The 12363-nt window shown below is 34.4% G+C and overlaps 1 protein-coding gene across 6 annotated transcripts in view; it reads right to left on the bottom strand.

The window, feature by feature from the left end:
- slc44a5b (solute carrier family 44 member 5b) overlaps positions 1-12363 on the bottom strand; it is a 40808-nt gene that overhangs the window by 7415 nt on the left and 21030 nt on the right. For 3 of the 6 annotated variants that reach the window (XM_048208762.1, XM_048208764.1, XM_048208763.1), the window contains 13 exons: positions 10615-10688; positions 9280-9364; positions 8888-8972; positions 8641-8769; positions 7893-7953; positions 6840-6963; positions 2382-2465; positions 2183-2295; positions 1231-1362; positions 972-1071; positions 757-849; positions 441-528; positions 7-269 (listed from right to left, as the gene is read on the bottom strand). In XM_048208762.1, coding sequence (XP_048064719.1) covers positions 7-269; positions 441-528; positions 757-849; positions 972-1071; positions 1231-1362; positions 2183-2295; positions 2382-2465; positions 6840-6963; positions 7893-7953; positions 8641-8769; positions 8888-8972; positions 9280-9364; positions 10615-10688 — 1431 coding nt within the window. Of the gene's footprint in view, positions 1-6; positions 270-440; positions 529-756; positions 850-971; positions 1072-1230; positions 1363-2182; positions 2296-2381; positions 2466-5732; positions 5757-6839; positions 6964-7892; positions 7954-8640; positions 8770-8887; positions 8973-9279; positions 9365-9500; positions 9505-10614; positions 10689-12363 lie in introns of those variants that run through there. The other 3 variants (XM_048208761.1, XM_048208760.1, XM_048208765.1) reach the window with 2 other exon arrangements.

Below are 12363 nucleotides of genomic sequence, written 5' to 3'. Positions count from 1 at the left end.
ACATACCTTAAAGCCCTGCCAAATGATGAAGCCAAGGGGCAAGGTGGGATGTCTTCTGGCTTCCTCAAGGCCCAGTAATATGAGGCAAAAGCCCCAGCGAGGGTGCACTGGCCCAGAGCGATGGTGAAATTCACCAGCCATAGGAAGACCAGTAAATTGCAGAGCTGAAGTACAAAGATATAACGGTGGTACAAACTCTCCCCACCGTAAAAAGCAAACGTGCACTGGGAGCCTGGACACAGTTTAGTCACGTTTGATTGACTGAAGGTCTGAAACACATCAAAGAGACACAAACAATCACCAATATGACACGGTTACCATATCTGAATCAATAGACATGGACTCAATACTCAAATTTAGTACAATGAAAAGCTGTACATCGATTAAGCAGACTGTTCTTGTATCTCAGATGATCAGTTTACAGTGGGGTTAGTGCTTACCTCTGGGTCACAGGTGAGATTGGTATACTTGCAGTCAGGTAGTGTTGACATTACTTTATAGACTGCATCGCCAGATGATGCCAGGAACCTGAAAGTTTTGGTTAAGGAGACTAAAATACAAACAAGTTAAAGCTGAAGGGTGTCATTTAATATATCTATATCTATCTATCTATCTATCTATCTATCTATCTATCTATCTATCTATCTATCTATCTATCTATCTATCTATCTATCTATCTATCTATCTATCTATATACATATAAGATATTTAATACTAATCTTAATCCAGCATTCAATTAAACTCAGATTTGGATACACAGCTGTAACGGCCCAGTATGCGATACACAGAGACAGCAGCAGAAAGGTGATGATGGGATAGAACAGTGTTGACATGATGCAGCCAATCGCCCTGTAGGAAAGAAAGAGATGTGAACAAACAAAACAACATTTCACAGCTTTGTTTCAGATGTTTATCTATTCTATTCATTTACATGCACTGTCATTAAACGAAAGGAAGAGAAAGAAACTAACTTGCTGCCCTCCTTCAGAAGAGCGATGGCAATACGAACTCTGTTCCGCAGGAATATCAGCACTAAGATGATGAAAGCTTCAATGACAGCCAAGGAGATCACTGCGGAAAAATATCAAGCTGTCATTCTTCCATCAAACTGAACTTTTCATAACCTTCATCAACCTGACAGTGCAGATGCATTGCTTGGTTTGAGATTTATTATTTGATTTAAACCGCACTATAAATACATATATACTGGAATAACTGAAGAAGTCTCACTGAATATGAACCAGGTCTGACTCAGCTGCAGGTACACTCGAAAGTCAGTCTGGAATCCAATGTCTGAGATGGTGATATCAGAGTCCGGCTTCCCCTTGAGAGAACTGTACTCCCAATAACAATGCCATATTCCTGTAAGTGACAGTCAGGACACAGTGGGTGTCATCAGTTTCTCAGCCTTATATATTTATAAACCCATAACACTTTTGCTTAACTTTAGAAGACAAATAAAGATATTTTTAATGAAATCTGAGAGATTTCTGTCCGTCTGTTGAAAGTCTGTCCACCCAAAACTCTGACGCTTCAATGACGTGCAATAATAACCTCAGTGGTTCTTGCACGTCAAGGAAGGATGCATGAGCTTTCCTTTACCATATATGAATGCACTATGTATATTTACTCAATATTATTTATGTGAATAAATCCTTTAATTAAATCTGTTGATTATATAAAGTGATCGTGTCTCTTCAGAAGACTTGGAAAAATCTGCTTGATTCATATGAATTAGGTTTACAATCTCTCTTAATGAACATTACGAAGCATCAGAGTTTGGAGGGACAGAAATATCTCAGATTTCTGAAGACAAACAAAAGTCTTATGGGTTTGGAACGACATTAGGGTAAGTAAATGATGACAGATTTTTCAATTTTGGGTAAACTAACCCTTTATGTTCAGTTACAAGATCAGAAGAGTTTATTTGCAATCCAAACAAACAATTTATGAGAAAGTCGGGTGAACGATTTGAGCTGGATAAATTAATTCACTGAAAAGATTTGACTCAAAAGACGACAAAAAAAGGACTTTTTGAAGTTTTAAAAGAGTGATTTTCTGAAGAACAACAGTCATGAGAGTGACTATTCTTTTAAAAGGTTACTGTTAGATATTGAAGTCTAGTATATGACAAAGTTTAGTATTGAGTTTTGGTCTGTAAGGTTCTGTAGTCAATACCAACCGTAGCCAACAGCTGCGATGACCCCGAAGATGACCATATAGAAGAGAACCCCAGCGGTGAACCTCAGCAGCAGAATAAAGATCAGACTGACCAGCATGCTAATCACCAGACCACTGAAAACACCCATAAAAACAGATCAGCTACAACATATTAATCTGTTGTATTTAGTTTAATGGTCAGACACTAACATAATACGTACATTAGGATCCAAAACCAAGAGCTGGCATAATCCTCAAAGATCTTGATGCCGATCTCCTTTGCATCCAACAAGCTGGTGATGCCACTGTAAAAGAGCAAAAAAAACATCAAAAAACAATACAAACTCCACATTCAACTTTATTGACTGTACAGAGCAGTGTATGAGGAGGTTTGTGTCTCTCTCTCATAAACGTGCCACATACTGTCCATTTTTCATAAAACTAAGAAGCAAAGACACACTACAGTTCAGCTAGATGTTTCACACAGGTGTTACCAGATGTTTCACACAAGTGTTAATGGTTTAAGAAGACATCAGTTTTGTTCTATTGCCCTCCATTCATGAAAAAAGGCATTTTTTTCATGCACAGTGGAGGACAAGGGTTAATACTTTGTTTATTTTATCTGACAACTGAAAAAGATGCTGTGAGAGGCAGAAGTACAGTCTGTACAATAAGCCGTTCTGTCTAAAAGGTCATTGATCACATGTAATTTTCTCCATTTTTTTTTTTTTTTCTTTATTTCTAACCATCACAGTCTCGTTTTCGTTCAGGTCAAAATAAAAATTAATATATCACACTTTATGTAAATCTATGGTGATAGAAGTGTTTGTAAATACACTACCGTTCAAAAGTTTTTGTTTTTTTCCCCCCTCAGCGAGGATGCATTAAATTGATCAAATGTGTAAATGCGTTAATAATGTTACATTTCTATTTCAAATAAATACTGTTCTTGTGAACTTACTATTCATCAAAGAATCCTAAAAAATATCACATTTTCCACAAAAATATTAAGCAGCACATCTGTTTTTAACATTGATAATATAAAGAAATGTTTCTTGAGCACCAGATCAGCATATTCTAATGATTTCCGAAGGATCATGTGACACTGAAGACTAGAGTAATGATGCTGAAAATTCATCATTACCACCAAAAAAAAAAAAAATTCAACCCAAACTTTCGAATGGTAGTGTATTCAATGGATTTGATTTTTATTACTTGTAAGCTAGTTACATGAATATTTTATACAGTTATGTGATGCTCATTGATTTGTACAGAAGTGAAGTAGTTTTGAAAAGGATAGCAGCAATGTTGTGGAGGCTAATTAGCTTGTCAAGCTACAAGCTACTAAATTTAAAGTAGTTTAGTTAAACTACAGCGAAGCTACTATAAATGCAGTAGTCTAAACTTAGCTAGCTAGCTAAATATGTTGTATAATTGTTGTAAAAAAAAATCTTAGAATATCTGTATATTGCTGCAGACATCTGCACATGGACTCAAAGAATCATGTGAAAGGTTCATATGAGAGAGTGTGGAAGTTCATTCGGCTCCTGAGTGAGAAAAAAAACAACAACAAAAAAAAAAAAACAGCATTTTGTCATGCTATACCACTACTTGCTGGAAAAAGTAGCTTGCTGCTTGCTATTGTCATGATACTAAAAAATATAGTTAGGTTTAGTTAGTTACTTCCAAACACTGGATAACAGATATTAAAGGTGCCGTAGAATGGAAAATTGAATTTACCTTGGCATAGTTGAATAAGAGTTCAATACATGGAAATGACATACAGTGAGTCTCAAACACCATTGCTTCCTCCTTATGTAAATCTCATTTGTTTAAAAGACCTTCGAAGAACAGGCGAATCTCAACATAACACCGACTGTTACGTAACAGTCGGGATCATTAATATGTACGCCCCCAATATTTGCATATGCCAGCTCATGTTCAAGGCATTAGACAAGGGCAGACAGTATTAACGTCTGGATCTGTGCACAGCTGAATCAACAGACTAGGTAAGCAAGCAAGGACAATAGCGAAAAATGGCAGATGGAGCAATAATAACTGACATGATCCATGATATCATGATATTTTTAATGATATTTGTAAATTGTCTTTCTAAATGTTTCGTTAGCATGTTGCTAATGTACTGTTAAATGTGGTTAAAGTTACCATCGTTTCTTACTGTATTCACGGAGACAAGAGCCGTCGCTATTTTCATTTTTAAACACTTGCAGTCTGTATAATTCATAAACACAACTTGATTCTTTATAAATCTCTCCAACAGTGTGTAATGTTAGCTTTAGCTACGGAGCACCATCAAACTCATTCAGAATCAAATGTAAACATCCAAATAAATACTGTACTTACGCGATTATACATGCTGCATGACAAACACTTTGTAAGATCCATTTTGAGGGTTATATTAGCTGTGTGAACTTTGTTTATGCTGTTTAAGGCAGTCGTGAGCCCGGGGGCGGGGAGCATGAGAATTTAAAGGGGTCGCAGCCTGAATCAGTGCATTTATAATGATGCCACAAAATAGGCGATTAAAAAAATGAATAAAAAAAAAATCTATGAGGTATTTTGAGCTGAAACTTCACAGACACATTCAGGGGACACCTTAGACTTATATTCCATCTTTTGAAAACACGTTCTACGGCACCTTTAAGTTCTCCAAGTAATGCTAATGAAAAGTGTGTTTCTTTTTCAACAGCAAAGAAGCTGTTGGTGAATGAAGAGATCTCTGTTTCAATATTAACAGTGTCATCTACATTTCAAACTCCTACGCTCAATATTGCATGGCCGAAAACATGATCAAGTTTCAGTGCAAAACGACCTTCCTTCCTTCTATTTGCAACTACTGTATATTCTTAAAAGCTCTTTCAGCAGACAGCCATCTGAAAGGCAGTGCGATTTTGTCAGTGACCTCAGTTCTGATGAGGGGAAAAAACAGAGAGATGTGTTTTTTTCTGTTCTACAGATTCTTTGAGATGCTGCAGGTGCAGAATATGTGGTGAGGGAGGTTAGTTTGAAGATAAGCGAAGGACAAGGTCAAGTTTCAAAGATGACAAGAAATGAAGACCTTTCTGTTCCTTGCTGCATGGCTGTAACTTTGCTACAAAAAAGAAGCATTGAGCATGTTACAAAAGACACACAGGAAGCAAAAACCGTGGCTTTCTGCAATCAGGTAAAGAGCTGTTAAGCATCAGCAGATTATAGCATAAAAGTGCTCGTTTTTGTGAGTGAAACTCAATCCAAAAGTATAACTGGTTAAAGCCTGTTCACACAGGACACATTCTTGCATTCAAAAACAGCTACATAGAAATCTTTTAACAAATTTTACCTTGCAGCAAGATGCAAAGCAACAGCTAAAGATGTAAGAACACGTCCTGTGGTCTATTAGTTACAAGAAACCTGCCTGCCAAAATAAGAATGTACCCCATGGGACATTTCACACCAGGCGTTTACATCAGTGCTATTATGGCAGCAGCAAACTCATGCAGACATGCACAGCTTGACTTGCATGGCTTAAAAGGCCAGATTCTCTCTGACCTTTGTAAGGCCTAATGTCATACCCAGATAAAACTTTCCTCTCTTGCCTGGATGGAAAGACAGTATATTTAGGAACAAAGGTTAGAAATAACTGTATTATTTGTTTACCTGCTGTATCTACCAAGTCAAAAGCAGATGTTTTTAATATCAAGATATTACATTTGTTTGGGGTCAGTCTTTTTTTTATTTATTTATTTTTTTTTTTTGAGAGAGAAATTAATACTCTTTCAAACAGCATTTATTTAAAATAGAATCCTGAAAAAATCCTGGAAAAAAATGTATAATTGTATGTACAAAATATTAAGCAGCACAATTGTTTTCAACATTAATAATAATAATAAATGTCAACAAATCAGCATATTAGAATGATTTCTCAAGGATCATGTGACACTGAAGACTGCAGTAATGGTACTGAAAATTCAGCTTTGCATCACAGGAAATTACATTTTAAAATATATTTAAATAGAAAACCGTTATTTTAAATTGTACTAATATTTTTAACGAGATACCTATTTTTGACCAAATAAATGCAGACTTTAGCACATAAGAAGCATCTTTCAAAAATATGAAGAAAATCTCACTGACCCCAAACTTTTGAACAGTAGTGTACACTCAAATCGGACTCATATAAACTCTGGCAGGTTGATTAGGACCCTGATGTAAAGTGAAGGTTTATTTTGTGTTAATGACCAGCTAGCTGTATATTATTCCACCTGTAGCTCAGCTACTTAACCAAATAAATATGTAAATAGACATGAAATGTTGAGTATGTGAGAAGGAGACCACGGAGTGATACGAGAGACATGAAACTAGCACAGTTTTTAAATTATATGTAATATAACAATGTAGGTAAATTATACAGTTTAGCAGTCATTATATAACAATATTTGATAACAGAATGGTGTGTGCAATTAATGTTGATATTTGAGAAGCACTGTCGCAACTAAACTAAGCTCATATGTCACAGCATGGCTGTTTTGACATGCCTAACTTGTCTTCCTACACTGAATAAGAGCTATTTTGTAGCCAGACAGACAGTGCAGCAGCAGTCCAATATCTATTAAATAGGCTGGTAGAAGGCTATAGCCTTAAATGAGTGATCCTAAGCACTACTAATAAGTGAATCTTACTTTGCCGCATCTCTCAGATCGATGACACTTCTGGTTTTACCATGTCCATCTTTGAAGCTTGTTTGGTTGGCAACAGTTAACATCCCGTTTCTGGTGATGAAATCAGGAAAGCACCTCTGGAGAACTGAAAGACATTAAGAATAATGCAAAATTAAAACCCTTTAAGTATTTATATACAGTATTCAAAAGATGTTTTAAGGACATGCTTTGTGTCTGTCTGAACTTGTGTTTTTTCACCCTGACTTCAAGGCCTGAATTCCTGAGAGGTGATAAGCAGCAGCTATCCCAGGGTTTTGTATCATTCTGTGTCTCCTCTGGTGATATGGAGAGGACACAGTGACCTTCTCAGCCTTGCCAGAGACATTGTCTCTTTTTCTATCTCATATATTACTCACAATGTTTACACTGAAGCATGCATGATGGCTTCAAAGAGGTCCAGTACCCTAAACTGAAACTCTTGATCTCCTGCTGCACAAGATTCTATTCATATTCACATCAGAACTGTCAACGATTAATCGCATCTAACATAAAAGTTGATTACATTTATATATATTAAATGTCTATGTATACACACACACATATATATATATATATGTGTGTGTGTGTATATATGTGTATATGCATATATATACATATACATACATACATACATATATATATATATATATATATATATATATATATATATATATATATATATATATATATATATATATATATATATATATATATATATATATATATATATATATATACATACATACATACATATATATACGTATACATACACATACATATACACACACATACATATATACATAAAACATGAATTAATTTAGCTCACTTATACACATATACGTTGGGTTTTCTTTGTTCTGGCACTAGTTCACTCCTCAAACTTTTGAGATTCTTTTGAAACACAATTAGTGCTGATGTGCATTTAAATTTACTGAACTGAAATTTTGCATCAAGACAAAACATTTTAGGACAGAAAGCATTGTTTTTAAAATGCATTCTTCCCCATTTTTTTTTTTTTTTTAAATAAAAACTCACATGGTCTGCTTGGCACAATCATTGAGGGACAATCTTCATCCCGTAGCACCTGAGAAACCGGCTGCCAAATGGGATAGAAAAGGAAAAAAAGAAGATATTTTACTAAAACAATCCTTATACAGCATTCTGCCCTCTACAATATCTCTCCAGTCTGTCAAGCCTGGCTAAATGTGCATGTGTGAAAATCCAGTGACTCAGCAGAATTAGACCATTGATGGTTTGCGTTGGCATTTACGCACTAACACGCAAAAGAAATGTGGCGCCTGCTGGAGGATACATCTGACGTATCGGCTTGCTAAGATGAACCATCGTCATCACAAGTGCTAATGTATCTGACAATAATAGGCGTACAAATTCCTCCAGAAATAACATCGTTCTCACCCTCTTTTTAACTAATAAATTTCCATGATTTTTCCAGTCATTTGTGATTACTGGATAAGTATTATTCAATCAATTATCAACTTGCTAATAAATCATTTAGACTTTAGCAATTTTTAGACAAAGAAATATTTTAGAGTAGAGAGTAACATGAAAAATATATAAATATATAGCTTATATATTCACTATATAAATGTCTGACTTTGAATGAATAAGATTTAATTTCAATGGCCTGGGGGAAAAATACATATTAAAATTCCATGTCTTTTTCAAGAATATTCAAACTTTTATCAAAAGCCAGTGTGCATTTTTGTTCTGTCATCTCTGAATTTAAACAAAGTTCTGGCTCTTAAAGATATCCACATGGTACCTTATCAGGATTGTTGAATCCCGGCTTGCAGAATTGCTTGTAGTATTCCCAGTAGGTCTTATTGCGTCTATAGTTGTATTGCATGTCAATGTATGTGGCAAATCTATCTGGGCACTTGGATACACACAGCTGAGGTGAACAAGAGAGGAAGAGAAACATCAGCTACAAATAAAACAAGCCGTGCTAAAATACAGAGCAATATAGCTTAGAAAGAATGACAGAGAGTTTGCAAGAGTGTCTGTATTACCTGAGTTGTAGGGCACTGGAGGTTAATGAGGACTGTAGGATTGGCACATTGTAAAATATTGAAGTAAAATAATATGGCTTTATTTCTGTGGGGGAGAAACAGAAGGTGTCTCAATCCAGTATAATATTATTTAATATAATATAATATAATATAATATAATATAATATAATATAATATAATATAATATAATATAATATAATATAATATAATATAATATAATATAATATAATATAATATAATATAATATAATATAATATAATATAATATAATATAATATAATATAATATAATATATATATAATATGTAAAGTGTGAGACTACTATTAAATGTTTTTATTAATTTTTTTAATTAAAATATAATGGCTTTAACACTCCTCCCGGACTCATACTCACGCATTAGGAGTGTCCCGCTGTCCACAGAACTGCCCATAGCTGTCTGTCGGGTAGACCACTTTCCGGGGATCCCCATGCATCCAAGCTTAAAAAAATATAACACAAGCCATGTCATCTAAATCATGCATCTCAAATAATTTCTATAATTAAAAAACACATTTAAAACAGTCTTTTATTTTTTGTACCAGCAACCTCAGTATTTTATAGCACTGAAACTACACCCACTGTTCCTGTTGAGAAGGAACAGGCACAAGCAAAGAGGACAAACAAGAAAAGATGCCTGAAAAACAAACTAAAAATAAAGTGAAACCCCTTATTTAATTTAGAGCACAAGAGGCTCTTTATGTAATTTAACATGCGATTCAAATGCACAGTGAATCGAACACACTGCAGCTCTGTGGAGAATGATTCTGCCTGATGATTTAATTGTCTCCACTTAAGTCTGCATGGAAAAGTGAATTTGAGCTTAAGAGGTCATGGAATGTCACCTCAAGTCTAAAAGGGTCACATGAGATGTCAGTGCACTTCAAAGGGCAACAGAAAAGACAGTCGCATTAATGTAGCCTAGTCAGGATTAAACCAATAAGGCATCAGAGAGAAGTGGAATGAGATCAGTGTGAGAAAGAAAATGCACTGGGAGAAACAGCAAGACTTATACTCCAAAAGTCCAAAAGTCTGAGACGACTAAAGAATATGTATCATAATTTGAATGAATAAGCCTAACTGAAAAATTAGAAAAAAAAAACTTTATATAATTACTATTTAAAAAAACTGTTTTTATTATTTTTTTATATTTTTAAATGCTTTTTATTCTTGTGATGGCAAAGCTAAAGTTTCAGCAGCCATTACTCCAGTCTTCAGTGTCACATGATCCTATTTTAAAAACTTTGTTTTAAAATTAGATGTTGGATCCCAGATTTTCAATGCAAAATATTTGGGCGCCACTGTATATATATAACACTGGCGGCATGTTTCCAAAACAGACAGATCCAACAGTCAGCAAGCTGTGAGTCTTCCAGAAAAGAGCCTCTGACAGTTTTAACCACAGACTCCACATTTAAACCATGAATGATGTAAGCAATCAAATGTCACAGTGAATGAATGGGTTCGTGTGAGTCCTCTTGCTTTTTTTGAGAATGGATTAAATGACTGTCCTTATAAAAACAGCCACATACGGTGAGGGCAGTGTAACTGAACATAATGACACCGCATTAGGCTGCTGTTTACGACTGACGCTCCCCCGTCGCTTCTATTTGGCTGCTTAATAGCGCTGGATTCATGAGCCGCATTACGCAACCCTCTCTGCTGAAGCACACGTTAATGAGTGTAACTCACCCACTGTTCCCAGAACGACGTATCCGAGGATGACGATGACAAAGATCACACAGCAAAGCACGTCTGTGCAGCCCCTGCAGTGGGAATGTGAGAAAGACAGAATGTAAGGGAGAGAATGAGAGCACTGAGTGAATAAATCACAGTATATTTACATTCATAATAGTATTTCAATAAATATTTTAATGAATTATAATCTCTTAATTAATTAAATGTTGTCAAATAAAACGTATAACTATTGTGAACCCTCAATCTATGAACAAAATAAAAATTTTCTCTACAACAGTGTTAAAAAATACAACTATATACACAGTACACGTATACTGTATTTGCCATTGTTTTTCCATGCTGACTGTAACCCCGACAGAACAGACTTGTGGCCCATTTTTGAGTGCCAACCAACTAGTTGAAAAGAACTGGTCTATATAGCAGATTTGCAGACAGAGAAAATGAGGCTGAGGTCACAGCAGGGCAACTAAGAGATTAACAGATGTGCTGCATCCGCATATTATCCATCCTAAAAAGTATGCAAGTAATGAAGTAGTGCACAGGGCTGCTAATGTTAACTAAAACTAATTAAAATTGTATTGTTAACTAACATAAAGCTGAAATAAAATATAATTAGATGAAAAACTTCAACTTAAAAGAAAATAAAAATAAATAAAAATTAGAAATGATGCCTTGGAAACTACCTGAAATAAAAAAAGTTTAAGTTGAAGTACTAAAATGACTACAATAATATAAAATAAAATATAAAAATAAATTGAAGCCAAATTGAAATAGCAAAAAAAGAAAGAAAAGAAAATATTAAAAAAGACATAGGCTTTTACATATTATTAAATATATCATATAAAAAAAAATTATATATATAATATATATATATATATATAATATATATATATATATATATATATATATATATATATATATATATATATATATATATATATATTATTAAATATAAAACTGAAATAAAAAAATAATCAATTATTAATAAATACTATAATAGTATATAAATAATACTAAAATAATAATGATAGTGCATCCTAAATCATTGTACACTAAACATACTAAGGTAAGAATGCCCAGAAGATATACTGAATATTGCAGTATTTAATACCAGTGTTGGGGAAAGTAACTTTTAAAAGTAATGCATTACAATATCGTATTACTCCCTAAAAAGTAACTAATTGTGTTACTTAGTTACTTTTTATGGAAAGTAATGCGTTACGTTACTTTTGCGTTACTTTTTCTCATCTCGGCTGGGCTGTTTGTTTGTTTGTTTTTGTTCTATTTTAGGCAAATGTAAAGGCCCTTTCACACCAAAAGTGACATGAATAGGCCTCAGAGTAGATGCTGCCATTCTGGAGTGCAGAAGAACAGGACGCAGGAGAAGAAGTAAATAAATAAATATATGCTTGCTCACATTTAGTCTAGAACTAGTCTAGAATAACCATCATGTTCACACAGCGCACACAACGCCTCTGCACTCCTGATTTCTCTCAACATGGGGACTGGAGAGGTGTCAGCCAATGAATGGGAAAACAAAGTAACTTGCGTTACTTATTTGAAAAAGTAACTCAGTTGCTTTACTAGTTACTTGAAAAAAGTAATCTGATTACGTAACTCAAGTTACTTGTAATGCGTTACCCCAAAACTGTTTATTACAAATGATTTATCCGTGCACATTCTGATGACGTTTTTCACGTGAGGGCGGGACAACCTGTCACTCACATGAGATCACAGCAATAG

The sequence above is a fragment of the Megalobrama amblycephala genome, linkage group LG12 (genome assembly GCF_018812025.1).
Source record: "Megalobrama amblycephala isolate DHTTF-2021 linkage group LG12, ASM1881202v1, whole genome shotgun sequence".
Lineage (NCBI taxonomy): Eukaryota > Metazoa > Chordata > Actinopteri > Cypriniformes > Xenocyprididae > Megalobrama > Megalobrama amblycephala.
This window is presented reverse-complemented; position numbering and strand designations above follow the sequence as displayed.